This window comes from Halichoerus grypus, chromosome 1 (assembly GCF_964656455.1).
Source record: "Halichoerus grypus chromosome 1, mHalGry1.hap1.1, whole genome shotgun sequence".
NCBI lineage: Eukaryota > Metazoa > Chordata > Mammalia > Carnivora > Phocidae > Halichoerus > Halichoerus grypus.
In genome coordinates this window covers 263853-281978 of record NC_135712.1, presented here as the reverse complement: position 1 = coordinate 281978, position 18126 = coordinate 263853, and the positions used below count along the sequence as shown (strand labels likewise).

Here is an 18126-nt window from a genome sequence, read left to right as displayed (position 1 = left end):
AAGCTTGTTGGGAAATGTCAAACTCAGATCCTTCTCCCATACCACTGAAAAGGCAAAACTCCAAAAGAATCAGACGTTCTAAATATAAGAAACGAAGAATAAAATGAAAAAAATTGGTGAATTCTCTTTAACCTGATTATAAGTAAAGCCTTTCTGAATTTAACTAAAAATCTACATGCAATAAAAGTAAAGATACATGAATTTGACTACATGAAACTAAAAAAATTCTTTACATGGCAAAATACCCCATAAAGAGAGTCATGAGAATTGACAAATTAGGAGAAACTATTCACAGCATGTGTGATAGTTAAAGCTCTGATGTTTCTAAAATAAAAAGCTTTTAAAAAAAGATTTTATCCATTTATTTGAGAGAGAGAGAGACAGAGCATGAGTGGGGGAGGGGAGAGGCCGAGGGAGAAGCAAACTCCCTGCTGAGCAGGGAACCTGATGTGGGGCTCCATCCCAGGACCCTGGGATCATGACCTGAGCCGAAGGCAGATGCTTAACTGACTGAGCCCCACAGGTGCCTCAAACAGACTTTTAAAAATAGGAAAAGACCCAAAATCATATGGATTGCTGGTCAGCCCATTATAGTGTATGGGCTGGCATCCTGCTTTTGTAAATAACGTTTTACTGGGACATGGCCATGCCCATCCTTCCAATGTCGTCTTTGCTGCTTTCGCCCCAGAATTGCAGAGTAGGGTAGTTGCAACCAAGACGGTGCTCACTGCCCAGAATGTTTCCTATCCAGCCCTTTAAGAAAAGTTTGCCAACTCCTAGTATAGGAAAATGGGCAAAAAAATATGAACAGCCAGTTCATAAGAAGATATAAAAATAGCTCTTGAACATCATGTTCAGCCTTTTTCGTAACTACAGAAACACACCGTTGGCGGGAATGCAAAAGAGTTAAACCTCTTTGGAAGAGAAATTGGTAAAATATACATAGGTACTTATATTTGGACCCAGCAGTGCCAATGGAGGAATTTACTCTGAACACACATTTCCAAAAGTAAGGAAATACATTGTGTGCAAGGTAGTTCTTGGCAGCACTACTTATAATTGCAAAATATCGGAAACTCCCTACCTTTCCAAACCTCACAAATTGGTTGAATAAACCTAGTACATTCTCATTGTGGAGTACAGTGCAGCTATCAAAAATAATGAGAAAGCTCTTTATGCTTGGGATGAGGTGTTTTTCCAGGAGATGTTGGTAAGTAGAAGGGCAAAAAGTAAGAGAGCAGTTATAATATGCCGCCTTTTGTGTGAGAAACAAGGGAACATAACAAAGCACATATCTGTATAGAAGGAGCACTGGAAGGACAAACCAGAAAACAGTGAAGTTGGTCGCCCCCAGAGGTGGGCGGGTGGGTGGGTAGAAGGAGTTCAGGAGGGAGTGACATTTGTTTGAGTTTGTCTTAATATAGTTTTGACTTTTAGAAGTTTGCTAATGTAATACAAAATTCAAAGCATAAACTTGAAGGATGGGAAGAGGGGGAAAACCCCTAAAACTGAAAGCAAGTGGAAATCAACCCAGTCCTATTCCCGTGAAGTTCCATAGCCACATCTAAGGGGGTAATGGGAAGAGAGGGAGCCAAGTTCTGAACACGGTGTTGGACTCATACCTGCAGTCTTGGACGAGGGTGGGTGTGAACAGCAAAGAAATATTGAAGCCTTGCTTGTAGGTTTGTGTGGGAAGAGCAACTTGGAGCTTATTTTATGTACATGATGGTGTGGAGCAAAGGTATTAGTGTTGTTGGGAGCCAGGGTTCTCACTGCGGAAGAAAGGATGTCCAAATATGCATGGGAAAGGTAAGAGGAACCCCGTGGGGAAGATTGGGATTGGAAGTATTGGTGTGTACTCATGGTTCCTAAGATCTGAATATGGATCTGTTTGTGCCGTCTGTGCACCTGTACGTGACGTCCAGGTGTGTGTGTGTGCGCATCCATGACTACGCGCATGTGTACATCCACAGTACACTTCTCTAGCTCTGTATTCCACAAGTAGCAAAGACACTGCGCACTCAGTGGCCAGATCTCAGTCTTGAACATCTTTCCCACTCAGAAGGACCGGGGCTCCTTAGAGAAATGCTAATTCCAGGGCTGGGGCAGGGTTAGCATAAAACGACTCTGAAACGTGACAATGTACAGCAGCAGTGCTTAGAAAAAATGATGGGGGCAGGTCACCAATCAATTTGCCCAGGATCCCACTTGCTAAATGTGGGATAATTTGTGCATCAAAATAGTTAAGAACCATAATGCCTTTTTTAAAAAGATTTATTTATTTATTTGGGAGAGAGGGAGTGACAGTGACGGATAGTGGGGGGAGGGGCAGAGGGAGAGAATCCCAAGCAGACTCCCCGCTGAGCATGGGCCCCAACCTGGGGCTTGATCTCACGACCCTGAGATCACAACCTGAGCAGAAATCAAGTCAAACGCTTAACCAACTGCACCGCCCAGGTGCCCCAGATTCATAATGCTTTATAACAATTGAGCAGTCACTGAGTCATTCCTGATGAATGATAGACAGACAGACACATAGATAACAGAATGCTGAGTGTCAACAGGTAAATTTAAATGGGGTGCTAATGTTGGAGAATAATTTTGCAACCATTGCAGTAAAAACTGCTTCTGACAAGAATGATCCAATGGCTGTGAAAAGCAGGAAGAAGGTTCTATGAGGATTGGGATATTTGTGTGGTCTTGAAGTGCCTCCTCACACATTGCATATTAGGTGCAGAAGAAAACATAGTGACAATGTAGTGTAGAAGCTGGGCAGCATTTTGGGTGAGGAAGATCTGTCTCCGTGAGGGTAGGTGGCCGTCCCATATATCTGGACATGATATTCGGGTAGTATTTCAACCTGGAGCGCAGCATGAATTGAATCATGAGAAAACCTCAAGCAAACTCAAAATGAGGTATGTTCTACTTCATAAAAAAAAAGAACTGTATTCTTTCAAAAGTCATCGTCATAAAGGACAAAGAAATGTTTCAGATCAAAGGAGACTAGACAGGTGATGACCCAGTACGGTGCTTGGTTCGGGAACGTGACTGGCTCCAAATTGGAGGACGGGGCTGCTGCGGGAGGACATCGGCGCCGGCTGCCCACTGCGCTTGGACGGCGGGCTGTGTCTGAGGCTCGGGGCCCTGCTCCGCTGTCCTCCACGGCAGTGCTGCCCGCGGAGCCTGTGGCTTTCTTCCCACTGCGCTCACTTTAGAGCAGCCTCACCCTGTCGGCCGCTGTGGCTTCTGGGCGTGTGCGCGTGTGCCTGCTTGTTTTCACCCAGCAGATGGGGAGCTGCCTTTCTGCTGACTCTGCATCTCCCAAAACATTGTTTCTGGGTAATTACTGCGGACACCGAAGAGCTTTTAGTGTATGTGGCTGAAATCTCTTGATACTTACTATGTGAGAAGTTAAAACTAAAGATTTAAAAAATATTTATTAATCCATTTAAAAATAGCAATAAGAAACTCATCACATCTTCACGTAAGTAGCACATATTTATGACAGAATTTCTAAAACAAAGATTTGGCCGGAAGAATGGGCTTGGTTTCCACACGGCCTGTCTCCCTCGCCGCCGGCATGGTGGAGGCACCTGGCCCCCGTGCCTCGTCCCCGTTCAGTCTGTTGTGGCTCACGCATCGTGGGGCCTCTGGAAGACTCGCCGTGCCCTGTGAGGAGGGAGGGAGGGGCAGTGACACCGCCATGTGGCCCCACGAGCCCCCTGAAAGGGTCTCTGGACCGCTTGGAAGATCACGAGCTTAAAAAAAGTTCTAGTTCCCGGAAGGCCTTCAGTGAATATTTGTTGAATGAGTTAATGACTTCCAAAATGGCTGCACGGCGGGGCCAGTGCTTGGTTGGATTTATGAGTTCCAACGTGTGTGCGTTGTTGGTCACTGAACCCTGTCCCCACGTCCTGTCTCCAGAGGGCTGGCAAGCTCTGGCCTCAGCGCTCCTCTTTCCGTGGCAGGTGTCCCTGTGCACAGCAGAGTGTCCTCCAAAATCCAGCAACTTCTCAACACCCTGAAGAGGCCAAAGCGCCCTCCGTTGAAGGAGTTCTTTGTGGATGATTTTGAGGAGCTGTTGGAAGGTGAGAGACCTCGGGCGGGCTCCCGTGTCAGTGTGAACAGTGTGGCTGTCCTGTTAATGTGTGTTATGTGTGGTCACTCTGTGACGTTACAACACAACCAAGTGACCCCCCGTCTGTTTCCAGCCCTGGGGTCACCGTGTGTCACGTCACGTGAACAGGGAGAAAACGCGTCGCTCCTGGTTAAGGGACTTAACATTTCTCTGTGCCTCTAATCCAGTGCTTAGTACTTGATAAGAATACTCCTAAGGTTTCATTTTATTTACATTATTTTAATTTTTTTTAAAGTAGGCTCCATGCCCAACGTGGGGCTTGAACTCCTGACCCTGAGATTAAGTCGCACGCTCCACCAACTGAGCCAGCCAGGCACCCCCCTTATTTGAATTTTTATTTAAACTTTAAATCTGAAATACTTGTCTTCCCATGGTTTTAAAGTATATTTTTAGCATGGTTTTGGCCCTTTTTCAGAAATTTAGTCTCTCATTTATGAGTGAGATATACACTTAGGAAAAAAGAATATAGATCTATTTTTAAAAGAAAATTACCAAGAAGTAGAAAGAAGTATAAATCTGTAGGAAAGAAATAAAGTCTAGTACAAGGTATGAGCGTGTAATTGTGTTCGAGCCGCAGGGGCGCATGGCCGGCTCACCCCCCTGCCCCTCGTGCCTCTCCTGCGTCGTGTTGCTGCCCTGCTGACCGCTGCCAGGCATCTCCTCCCCACTGAGGGCTAACACAACCCTTAGGTCATTGTTTCCCCTTTATAATCAGGTGACGCCTTTCAAAGTCAGAGTTCAGTGGTAGAAATGGTCTCCGGGCAGTCTTTCTTACACTTGGGCCAATGCCAGTTACACAGCCATTGGAAATGTAATCGATTTTACTTTATCTTTTTCTTTCAACATGGTGATGGTTGTTTTGAGTGCCCAAACTGAGATGGTGATTCTGCTCACTTTCATCCTTGATAAGTGGGACTAGTGCCTTTCCCTCAGGTGTCATCATCGGCTGTCACCCCACGCACTGCCGCCGTTCTGGGGATTGGCCCATGGGGTCCAGTACAGTGTCCCGCAGTTTCCATGACGAGTCTCCATCTGTCCTTTGGTCCGTTGGTCTGGGACTATTATAATGATAAGGAAATCTAAACAAGTTATTGTAACCTTCTTACAGTTGGTTTTTTTTTTTTTTTTTTTTAAGAATTTATTTGAGAGAGAGCGAGAGCTGTGAGAGAGGGAGATCAGGAGCAGGGGGAGGGGCAGAGGGAGAAGCAGGCTTCCCGCAGAGCAGAGAGCCCGACTCGGGGCTCAATCCCAGGACCCTGGGATCATGACCTGAGCCGAAGGCAGACGCTTAACCAACTGAGCCACCCAGGTGCCCCTCTTATAGTTGGTATTTTTTAAGAGAAAGCTTAAAAACAGAATGTTTGCATGGTCCTATGAAATGCTGATTTTTAAATTTCAATTTTGCTTACAGTGCAGCAACCAGATCCAAATCAGCCAAAGCCTGAGGGAAGCCAGATGGTGGTGCTGAGAGGGGAACCTCTGGCTGTGGGGGTCCCCTGGCCCCCGTCCCTGCTGGCCGCCCTGCAGCGGTGGGGTACGACGCAGCCCAAAGCCCCCTGTCTGACCGCCTTGGACACGGCTGGGAAGGCCGTCTACACCCTCACCTATGGCAAGTGTTGAACGCAGCTGGGCTCTGGTTTAGCTGTAAAATGTTACATGTCATACAGCACAGACATACAGCTTCACGAACATGCTAGAACAATTCCCAAGAAACCAACACAACTGTCAGAACAACAGAACATTGCCTCACTCCAGGTGCCCCTCCTGGACCACTGCCCCTTCCTCCCAGCAGAGGGGACTCCTCACTGACTGATGGCGACCAGCCACTGCTCTGGTGTTGAGGTTCCCATCCAAATACGCACCTCTGAACAATGGAATTTGGTTTCGTCTCATTTTGAACTTTGTATAAATGAAATCATACAGTATGTATTTTTTGTGTTTGGCATCTCTTGGTTCCGTATTATATTTTTATGTAACACAAATCATAAGCGTCTGGCTCGATGCATTTTCACGGAGTGAATGTACTCCTCTAACTAGCACTCAGCTCCCTAGGCCCCTTGTGTCCCTTCCAGCACGTACATCCTCACAATGATGGTTGAACTGTCCTGATGCTTGTGAACACTTCTGGCTGTCCCTGTCCAAGTTTTACGTAAATGGAATTAAGTGAAAGGTGTTGTGTGCGCATTCTTTTGTGCAGCATTGTTTAGGAGACTCAGCCATGATGTTGTGTGAAGCTCATTGATGGATGTGTTTATTGTATGAGTATGCCAAAAATTACTTGCGTGCTCTACAGTAATGGACCTTTCCCCTGGGGCTATTGTGTATGGTGCTGTTATGAACATTCTTAGGTGGGTCTGTCTGTGCTGGGCATAAATGTGCATGTACAAGCAGCCGTGTTCAGCTTTAGGACACACTGTTCCACCGTGTCCAGACTGTGTGCAGACTTATCGTTGTTCCACACCCTTGTCAACACTTGATCTTGTCTGTTTATTTCATTTTAGCCTTTCCTGTAGGTGTTTTATGGTGTCATTTATGGTGGTAATTTATTTGCGTTTCTCTGATGCCTAATAATACTTTTGTATGTTTATTGGCTGTTTGAATATCCTCTTTTATGTACTATCCAGATCTTTGGCTCATTTTTCCATTTGGTTGCTAATGTTTTCTTCTTTGTATGTTTTAGATACATGTCTTTTGTCAGATTTGTTTTGCAAAAGTCTTCTTCCACTCTCTGGACTGTCTTTTAACACTTTGCGGCTTTAGATAAATAAGAAGTCTTAATCTAATTAGTCTCATTTATCTATTTTTTTCCCTTTATTTTAGCGGCTTTTTGTCCTGTTTGCCAAACCTAAGGTCACAAAGCTATTCTCCTACTTTTTCTTCTAAAAACTTGCTTTACTCTTCATATTTAGGTGTCATGATTCATCTTCAGTTTAGTTTGTATGGTGTGACATTGGAATCATTTTCTTTCCTAGTGAATGTCTAATCGACCTAGTACCATCTACTGAAAAGGAATCCTTCCCCCAGGCATATCAGGTGAAAAGACATGTGTGGGTCTGCGGCTGCGCTCATGCTCTTCTGTCTGTCTGTCATGCTCTTCTGTCTGTCCGTGCTCCCTGAACGCCTACAGCTTTATGAGCCCTAGTGTCTGGTATAGATGCCCTTCAGCTCTGTGATTGTTCCTTACGGTTTTCTTGACTATTCTTGGCTCTTTGCATTTCTAAGCCATCTTTTGAATCAATTTGTTAATTTCCAGAAAGATTCCTGCTGGGATATTGATTGGCACTGCATTGATTCTGTAGTTAAATGTGAAGAGAATTGATACCATTACAGTTACGGAATCTTCCGATTCAGGACTGTGGAATATTTTCCCCTTACTTCAAGGCCCCCTTTAATTTCTCTCATTAATGTTTTATACTTTTGAGTACAGAACTCTTGAGCATCTTTCATTAGATTTATTCCTATTGAAATGGAATGATTAAAAACTTTTTTCTGCTCATTTGTTGCTTGTATATAGAAGTGCAATTGATTTTTTAAATGGTGATTTTAATTTTTTTAAATTTTTTTTTTTTTTAAGATTTTATTTATTTATTTGAGAGAGAGAATGAGATAGAGAGAGAGAGAGCATGAGAAGGGGGAGGGTCAGAGGGAGAAGCAGACTCCCCGCTGAGCAGGGAGTCCGATGTGGGACTCGATCCCGGGACTCCAGGATCATGACCTGAGCCGAAGGCAGTCGCTTAACCAACTGAGCCACCCAGGCGCCCTAAATGGTGATTTTTTTTTTAAAAAAGATTTTATTTATTTGAAAGAGAGAGAGAGAGAGCACAAGCAGGGGGAGGGGCAGGCAGAGGGAGAAGCAGACTCCCTGCTGAGTAGGGAGCCCGATGTGGGGCTTGAACCCAGAACCCTGGGATCATGACCTGAGCTGAAGGCAGACGCTTTACCGACTGAGCCTCCCAGGTACCCCTAAATGGTGATTTTGTATCCAATAATCTCATTAAATTAACTTACTAATTCTTTTTCTGTTTGTTAATTAGTAGTTTGTCCATATATCTTTTGGATATCCTATGTTCAAAGTCATGTCATCTATGAACAAAGACAGTGTTATTTTGGCTTTCCCAATACTTGTGCCTTTTATTTTTTTCTTGCCTCACTGAAGAGCTAGAACCCCAGTACAATGTTGGGTAGTGGGCATATGCTTGCTTCCTTCTCCATCTCCGGTGGAAAGCTTTGGGTCATGAAGTATGATTGCTATTTTGTGGTAGAAATTCTCTGTCAGATTATGGAAGTTCCCTTCTATTCCTAGTTTACCAGAAGTTTTTTTTTTTTTTCTAATCATGGATGGCATTGAATTTTATAAAACACTTTTTCTGCTCTGTCAAGATGATCGTATCTTTCTCTCTCTTCCCCACTTAATTTGATGAATTACATTGATTAATTTTCAAATGTTAAGCAGCCTTGGCATTCCTAGAATAAATCCCACTTCGCCATGATAATCTTTTTAACAAATGTCTGAATTTGATTTAGCTAATATGTTGTTTAGGATCTTTGCATCTGTATTCATGAGAGCTCAATCTGTAATTCCTCAGAAAGGCGCTCACTGCCCGCTGTGAGGAGTGTGGTCTGCTCACAGCCCCCACCTGTTGAATTGAGGTCTCTCTCTCTCTCATCCTTCTGGGACTTTGATTACACTTATACCTTTTTTGAATCCCATATAGCTTTAATGTTCTTTTTTCTATTTTGTTTTCTTTTCTATGTATTTGGTTGACCCTTGAACAATACAGGGGTTAGGGGTGCTGACCCCTGCACAGTTGAAAACCCAAGTATAAGTTTTGACTACCCCCATAACTTAACTACTACTAGTCTGCTGTTGACCAGAAGGCTTACTGATAACATAAACAGTTGATAACACTTATTTTATATGTTGTTTTTATTATATATTGTATTCATACAATAAAGTAAGGTAGAGAAAAGAAAATGTTATTAAGAAAATCTTAAGGAAGAGAAAATACATTTATAGTATTTATCAAAAAAAATCCACTAAGTGGACCTGTGTTATTCGAGGGTCGTCTGTAGTTCAGTTTGGAGATTTTTAAATTTTCCTTTATTCAAATTCTCTAATCCTGTCTTCTGTGAAATTTTTATTCTATTATGAAATTCCTGATGAGTTCTTAATTTTGATATTGTCTTTTTAGTTTAGAATTTTCACTTCTGTATTCTAATTCCTATTCTAATTTTCTAGGAAAATTCTTTATCATTCCATGCATTGTCTTCATCCTTCCCTTTATTTCCCAGAATCCATACATCCCTTACCACGATGGAAAGTTTCTGTCAGCCAGCTCCAGGTCAGGTCACCTCTGGGCCTGTTGCTGTTGTCTGTACTTTCTCTTGGTTTTAGTTTGGGGAATTTATCTTTGGGATGCCTGGTACCTTTTTGATTAAATGTTGGACATTGTGTGTAAAAAATTATGGAGGTTCCAGATGATGTCCCCTCCATGAGAGATGTCCCTCCTTCACTCCACATGGCAGGTAGCATGGTGGCTGGTCTCTGCCGTGCAGTTGGGGCTGGCTCAGCCCCCCCTGAGCGCCTGTCTGTGCTTCTCCTCCAGGGTTCCCCAGCCATGGCTTTTGTCTCATGTGCGACGTAAGGACTCCACTTTGCTTCTCCGAGGTTTTCCACATGGGTTCTCAGCCCCTGCTGCTCACAGCCCAGGACTCCGTGGATTTCCTGGGGGGGGGGGCTGGCTGTGCTGTCGTGGCTCCCAGCCTCTGCCAGAAGCTCTGCTGTTACCTTCGTGCCTCAGTGGCAGTGCTCCAGGGGCATGAATCCATGACATACTCTGTCTCCCGTGGGTGCCAGGGCCCGCATAACCCCCAGCTGTGCACGGTCAGCTCGCCTTCCCAAGGGTTTTCCCTCTCGAGCCTTAACTCCTCTAGTTGTCTTTGCTAGATGATTTCTGCATTTTATCCAGTTGTTGGATAAAATTGTTTTAGGTGGGAGCCCTGGTCTGCCACCAGTACTGTCTCCTGTTTGGAAGCAGAGTCTTTTACCATTATGCTTTTATGATTCATATTACTGTGTATAGTTGTAGCTTATTCATTTCTGTCTAAGAATGAATAGATCAGAATTTACATATTGGCTATAATGTTGATACCCAGTTTTGGCTCTCACAAACAATGCTGCTAAGAACGTTCTGGGGTGTGCCACCTGGTACATAAGCATGCATTTTTTAGGGGCTGTACTCCTGAGTGGAAGTGTTGGGTCTGGGATTATGCATATCTTCACATTTATCAGATAATGCCAAATGTTCCCAGTTTACACTTAACTGATCAGTGTGTCAGTCCCATCTGTTCCCCATCGTCAGGCTTCCTGGGGCTAATCTGGTGAGAATATGGTAGTAGTATTTCATTTTGGTGTTAATTTGCATTTTCCTGATCACAAAGTAGATTGACATCTTTTCCTATTTTTTTTTTTAATCATTTGGGTTTTCTCTTTTGTTAAGTACTATTGAATCTTTTGCACATTTTTTATGTAGGGTTATTTGTGGGAATTTTTGGTGTCTTCTGGATACCAGTCCTTGTCAGTGACCTGTGCTGCAAGTGTCCCCCACTGTGAGCCTTCCCCATCCACTGCTGACCAGCACCTTAGTGAGCAGAAGCTCCGCCCAACCTCACCTTCTTTTATGTTCATGGTGAATGTTTCCGGAGTTCTCCTTAAGGACTCTACCTAAGCCAAGGTCATAAAGTTATTCTCTTGTCTTGCAATAGCTCTGCTGTTTTGCCATTCACATTTAGATGTACCAAATCCGCTGGGAATGAGTCTTGTGTACAGCGTGGGGATGGGTCCCAGGGTCCGTTTTTCAGGACTGATAGCCCTCTGTCCCATTCTCGTTCCCACAGGGCCACCACCCTTCTCCAGGCCACCTGTGTCATAGATGGAATTGTCCACACATGGTGGGGCTGTTGCGGTTCTTTGTTTTGTCCCATTGAGTGAATATACTCCCCTTATGCCAGTACCAACTTCCTGAATTACTGTGGCTCTGTAGTAAATCCTGACATCCGTGGAGGACGTCAAGAGATTCATAATGTACCAGTCACATCATCTGCAAATAATGACAGTTTTGTTTCCAACTGTTGGCCTTCTCTCTCCACCCCTCCCCCTTACTGCGTCAGCTAAGACTTTCAATAAAAAGGCAGATGTCCTTGGCTTGTTTCTGCTTCCCCAGGGAAAGCTTTCAATATCTGACCATTAATTCTGATATTTCCTGTAGGACTTTTAAAGATGGGCTTTATCAACTTTAAGGAAATTTCCTTTTATTCTGAATTTAAATCATTTAAAATCCTGGATGATTGTTCAATTGTTTTACCTTTTTTCACTTTTGTTAATGTGACAAATTATGTTGATTTTCTGTTAAAACTTTTTGCACTTTTTTAAGATTGATTTATTTATTTGAGAGAGAGTGAGTGCGTGAGAGTGGGGCAAGGGGCAGAGGCAGAGACGGAGAGTCTTCAAGCAGACTCCCCACTGAGCGCGGAGCCCTAGGTGGGGCTCAGTCTCACCCCCCCAAGATCATGACCTGAGCCCAAACCAAGAGTCGGACGCTCAACCTATGAGCCACCCAGGTGCCCCAAAACTTTTTGCATTCTTGAGATAAACTGACTTTGTCATGATACATTATTCTTTTTATATATAGCTGGATTCAGATTGAAAATCTGGATTATTACAGTTATCAACATCTTGAATTGACCTTTGTATATAGACAAAGGCAATAGTGTTTTGAGTTGAATATTTTTTTTTCTCACTGATTTCTCAGGTCCCACAGTTCACTTGTTTCATAATGTTGCACCCATGTTTAGTTTTATTTATGATGAAATCTGAGCACTACTCGGGGGGCATGGCTGCTCAAATTGCACGTGGTCATTCCCCAGGAATTTGAAAGGGACTGAATCATGACTCTTGTGTTGCTTCTTTGGTACTACGTAGGGTGGGTGTTGAGGCTGCTTCAGGTGTTGGGGATGGACTTGGGTTTTTCTGTCGTCCTACCCCATTGTTGCCCCTCCTCGGTCTACCTCCCAGAGGCCTTTAGACTTCCTTCCCTTCCCTTTGTTTCATCGTCCATCTTCCAAGTGATGCTCTCCTTTGTTGAGCGTTCACGGCTGTGCTCTGTACGTGAGCCTGCGTGCTGGAGGGGCGTGTGCCCGGCAGAACCTGCTGGGCCTGAGGGCTGGGTCCTGGAGGGACTGACGTCTCCTGGAGGGACTGACGTCTCCTGGACGGTCTCCTCTTGTGTGAAAACTGGAGATGGAGATAGGACCCACCTCATGAATTATAGAGGTTAAATGAATTCTATGCCACTCATAATCATAATAAGGGATGAGGTTGAGAGATATTTAATGACATGAAAATGCATCCGAAATGCAATGTTGACTGAACAAAGCAGAGTGAAGTATGATCCAATTTCTTGAAAATTGCATGTACATGTATATATGCTTTTGTGTCTGTGTGTGTTGTGTGTGTGTACATACATAACCGAAAGAATGCTGACTTTTTTCTGTTAGCTTCTCTATGTTCTAAATTTTCTATAATAAATTCCTGTTCTATTTTTGTATTAAGAAAAATAAATCCATAAGTTATTTTTAAGAGAAAACTATGATGTTCATTACAGCATTGTGCAAAATAGTTATCAGTTGGAAACTACCTGAATTTCCAATAGTAGAGTGATGGTACATTATGGGATATTGTGATTGCTACATCAAAATGTTATTTATCAGTTTCTTAAATTTTACATTGCTTAGTATTTTTATTTTATTTTAGGCAAACTTTGGAGTCGGAGTTTAAAACTAGCTTATACTCTACTTAATAAACTGACTAGTAAGAATGAACCACTACTTAAACCTGGAGACAGAGTAAGTAACTAGAATATAACTTATTGGAGTGAGCAAAAGCAAACTCTAAAAATATGTCTCATTGAAATCAGTATTCCATCAGTTGGTTAGACTTATAGCATTAATACAAGGGGTTTAAAGTCAGCAAAGAAAAATATTAAATATGGACAAAGTTTATGATGATGTACGTAAGATCATGGTTCTTTTCATTCTTCATTGCTCATCCACTGACTCTTCAACATCTTTCCTCTTTGACTTCATACCTATTGATTTTAGTAAAAATATTAATATTAATAAAAATTGGATCCCCAAAGCTTAAGTTTTATGAGAAAACGTTGACCCTACTTGGAAATTCATCTCTTCCTCTTGTCCACGTGGCCAGGCAGCCCCCTCTTACCTCACTGCTGAGGTAGAACACGAGGAGGCTAGAGGCTTATTTGTTCCTTGTACTTACTACACTGCCCAACATTGTTGCAGTAGCCACATGGGGCCATTTAAATTAACCACGGTTAAATAAAATAAAAAATTTAGTTCCTCAGTCACCCAAGCCACGTTTCAAGGGCTCGTGAACCACACGTAGCTAATAGCTACCACATTTGATAGCTTGGAGATAGAACGTTTCCGTCATCATAGGAAGTTCTGTTGGTGAGCATGGCTCTGGGCAAACTGAAGCAGACATGAGGAGCGCAGGTAGACCAGAACGTCCACGATGGAGGGCAGGACACTCAACAGTGAGACCCCCTAGTGAGAGGGCTGTTGTGGTCAGATCGCCCCACAGTGAAACTGTAAGTTTCAGGCAACTCTTTGTCCACTCTTGAAAAAGAACCAGTCACCCAGGGCATTTGAAGAATGTGAAAGAAAACAACCAACAGGCAAAGAAAAGAAAAACAAGAAAAGGGAAAAGGCGGGGGGCGGTGGGGGGAGGAAACAAACGTGGAAGAAAGTCACATACAGAAAATTAATTTTTTTTTAAAAATTAGTCTTAATATCCCTGGAGAACTAAGGTGAAGATATTGCTCCACAAATCAAGACAAAGATGCTAGTGGGGAAGGCTAAGAGATGGAAAGTGGGAAGGACAGAAACTGAGCCTTGGTCAAGAAGGTCCGGTGTCTGGCTGCTAGGAGTTCTAGACGGGAAAGGGGACAGAGAGTAGAGAATTTTAAGTGGTGGTAGTAATGCCCGTCAACATCCTGAAGTTGGAGAGTGAGAGGGCCTGCAGCAGAGCTCCTTGCCACTTACTGAGCAGGACCAGGGTGCAGAAACCAGCCTCCGAGCTTCCGGGTGGGCAGGAGCGAGCCAAGGTGCAGGGCGGCCTGGGAGGACAGAGGCCCCAGGCCAGGGTACGCTGCTGGGCATCTGGTAAGACTTAGGACAGCCTGACAGGTTGGTTACTTAGAAAATACTTGGGAAAGGTATTGAACACATCTGGCGGAGCATTTTAGAGCATATTGGCCAGCAGATACATGGAAAGCAAAGCAAGTAGAGGTGGCAGTTACCATCAGCAGATGTGGACTCGGCTGAAAAATGAGAATAGTCCGAGAATGGTACTTGATACGTTGTGCTTTAGAATGAAACTGTAAGAGTTCCTGATTTATGTTGTGCTTTAAAATGACTCTAAGAATCACTAATTTAATTTTCTTGAAAAAGATTCCTGCAAGGACAGAGACTACCAGATACCCTTCTTGACTCCTGAGAGAGTCCACGTAGTTAGGTTAATTATGGAAGGTCGACAGATCACAGTGAATGAGCTAACTATCAGATGTCGGTAGCCAATTCATCACCCTGTGGGAAAAAGAGTTTATAAAAGTGAACAAACACAACTCTAAATTCTCTAAAAATGTTGTTATACCAAATATCTAGTCTCAAAGCTGTGGGTCACAGTTCTGGTGCAACCACTATTAATATCAACTTTTAAAGGAGAGCTTTGCCCTTTTCAGCAAATTAACTTGTTAGAAACTGGATTTCCAGACCTCAAGGAGAGAGTAGAGGTGTAGCTTAAATTGTGTCTTATCAAGTAGTTCTATGTAGCCATTGTTTTGTGTCCTCAAGGGCCCGGTGTTAGCATCTACTATCCTGACTTTATCACTTATGGTTTCAAGCACACTTATTACAATATTTGGGGCTTATAAAAATCTTATTCCATAAATAGCTTTTAATTTTACCTGATGTTGTTAGTAATGGCAGCTGCAAGGATGGGGAAGAGAAAGGCAGGAATGAAGAGGGCTGGGAACTCATCTACAATAATGGGAAATAAAGTCTATACTGAGACATTTTCAACAATAGAATATAGCAGTGTAAGCATAATACTTAAAAATATGAGAGTAAATAGCAAAAGGAAGATGTAAGATATTTTTGAAGAGGTTGCCTTGGGGAGTGAGGAAGGGTGGAGCATGGGGGTATTGTTTTCCATTAGTACTTTTGTCATCTTAAATTCTGTGTTTTTAAAATGTTTTTGATAAAAATGAAAGGGTAAGATGAATAAAATAGAGCATGTAACTTAAACGGTGGCAGCATGGGGACCAGGGGACTCTGCGGGAGGAGCAGCGGTGGGGGTCTCCGCTGAGGGGTCCGGTGCCCTCCCCCATTCCCTGTCAGTACATTTAAGTCTTGAGCGAAGATCTGTTCGACTAAAACTTTGGTGTTAGGATTTTATCTTGTGCAAGGTATTTTGGGTATAATTTGGTGCCGTGCCCACTCTTCCTGTTGCTGTGGGTGTTTTTCGCCCAGGCTGACAGATGTGGGTGGTGTGCCCCAGACAGACGGCGTGCACGGAGCGAGCCAGGTCTCCATCCCACGCCAGACTCGTGCTGGACCGCTGTTACGCACAAACGCTCTAAATTATTCTGTTGCTTGTAGAATAAATACCTCAACCTGAAAACTATTTATGAAAAGTTACATGGTTGAGGAAATCTAAGGACCAAGAATTAACCCCCAAATTACATTTTCTGAACTACATTTGAAAAACTGTAAGATGATCTAAAATGTCCAAATTCCATCTAGTCAGCAGGGGTTCTGAACGTTGGGATGGCGGCATCCTTCGTGAGTGGATTTCATGGATTTCCTTTGTACCGTTGTAGGTGGCCCTGGTGTTTCCAAACAGTGACCCTGTGATGTTCATGGTGGCATTTTACGGGTGTCTCCTGGCAGACCTGGTTCCTGTCCCCATAGAAGTGCCATTAACAAGAAAGGTAGCTAACTCGGTCGGGGCTGTGGGGCTCCGGCCCCATGAGGTTCTCTTCGGAAGCCGGCGCCTTCCTGCTGGAGCGACCTGGCAGCCGGGCGCTGTGTGGAGTGAAGAGAGGGAGGCAGGCCGGCCAGGACCTGAGAGAGTGTTAGATGCGGTGCCGGCTGCGGTCCGGCTGCCGTGTGTCTTGTTGTGAGAGGGACTTTAGAAGCTGTAGACGGAGCTATTATGTCATCTCTGTGAACTTTTCAGAACAAATGGTGCATGTTTTTTCCTCTGATGGATAGAATTTACGATCAGATTTTGTTAAATCTGTCTCTCAAAACCATACACTTATCGATAATAATTTTCATTTCTTGAGAATGAGTAAGTCACACCGTGACATATTGTAACTCCTTCTCAGTGATAGTTTTGAATATGGGAGATGGGAATTTGCTTGCTTTTCTGTCTGCTTACATAACGGCAAGCAGTTTTTACTACTGACAAATGATTAATGTGGGGGACTTGGTGATATTCTAGGGAGCTATTACATTTCAAGTATAAATGTCAGTAATCTGATTATTGAAAAAAAGTAATTATTTTAAGAGTACACAAGGCACGTATTTTAGAAAATTAGAGTTTTCCACCCTATCAGTGTTCAGGCAGTTAAAGTAAGCATTATCAGCAACAAATGCTCAAGAATCCCAAAAGTGAAGTTTGACGTAAAACCAGCACACCCCAGAGGATAATATATGATGAACAGATATTTGAATACAGAGATTCTTCAGAAAAAGCAAGATTTGTCAAACTTGCAGGAAGAAAGTGACAAAACGTTACTGAGGGATATGAATAAAAGAAGCATTGACTGGAAGGAAATGTACATTTCTGTGGGAAATAAGTAATTGTGTTAAAGTGTTAAAGGTTGGGCCTCCCCAGATTAATCTCCAAATTTTAAAGATGACTCAAGTGGAAATTTCCATGCTATTATTTTTGGTTTATTAAAATGCTGCTAAATGTCATTTACAAGAAAACACTGAGAAATTAGCCCATTATCCAGAACTTTCTATTTCATTGCAAAAATATATCTTTTCAATTTAAAAATGATTCTATTGTATTTCCATGAAAATACAGTATATACCCATCTAGGATTCAGTTGTAGAAGTTGATGCGGGCGAATGAAGGTGAAGGGCTCAGCTCTCTGGGTGGGCCTGAGCGGTGCAGGGCCCTCTGTGGCAGCCCCGTGAGCGCCTCGCTGTGTTCTCTGCAGGACGCTGGCAGCCAGCAGGTCGGGTTTCTGCTGGGCAGCTGCGGCGTCACCCTGGCCCTGACCACGGATGCTTGTCAGAAGGGCCTGCCCAAGGCACAGACGGGAGAGGTGGCGACTTTCAAAGGTAGGCCCCCAAGGGCAGGGGAGGTGTCTCCAGCAGGAGTGAGGTCCTTGTCAGAGGCCTGCGTGTCTCGCTTCCCCCCGGTTCAGAGTCACTGGTCAGAGGCACCTACTGAATTAAATATAAATTAATACAAAGTGAACGGGACGGAGACTTGTGTTCCCCAGGTGCGCAGTAGCCCGTGGCTGTGTGGTGGGGGCTCAGCCCTGAGGCCCGCTGACCACTGTCCTGGGCCGTCTGTACCCTCACAGGATGGCCCCCGCTCTCCTGGCTGGTGATCGACGGGAAGCATCTGACCAAGCCCCCCAAAGACTGGCACCCGCAGACCCAGGATGCAGGGGCTGGGACCGCCTACATCGAGGTAATGGCCCCATCTAACTCCGAGCACGTTGAAGCAGCCCCCACAGGCTCGGCTCCTGTTTCTCATGAGTGTAAGCTGCCATTTATTTTAGATTACAGGCTTAAACTTACCCTTCTGTTTGAGCTTCACCCCAGAGGCAGTTATGGGTTAGCCCGCATGCACCGCTGTACCCAGGCACTTACCCCAGGGGTGC

The 18126-nt window shown here is 43.9% G+C and overlaps 1 protein-coding gene across 5 annotated transcripts in view; it reads left to right on the top strand.

Annotated features, from left to right (window-relative positions):
* The window catches only part of DIP2A (disco interacting protein 2 homolog A), a 107117-nt gene that overhangs the window by 43603 nt on the left and 45388 nt on the right, over nt 1-18126 (top strand). For all 5 annotated transcript variants that reach the window (XR_013447331.1, XM_078070403.1, XM_078071389.1 and 2 more), the window contains 6 exons: nt 3969-4088; nt 5550-5747; nt 12951-13042; nt 16099-16209; nt 17452-17575; nt 17824-17933. Coding sequence is in view for 4 of the 5 variants with exons in the window: in XM_078070403.1 (XP_077926529.1) it covers nt 3969-4088; nt 5550-5747; nt 12951-13042; nt 16099-16209; nt 17452-17575; nt 17824-17933 (755 nt within the window). In the remaining variant the exon portion in view is untranslated. The remainder of the gene's footprint in view (nt 1-3968; nt 4089-5549; nt 5748-12950; nt 13043-16098; nt 16210-17451; nt 17576-17823; nt 17934-18126) is intronic.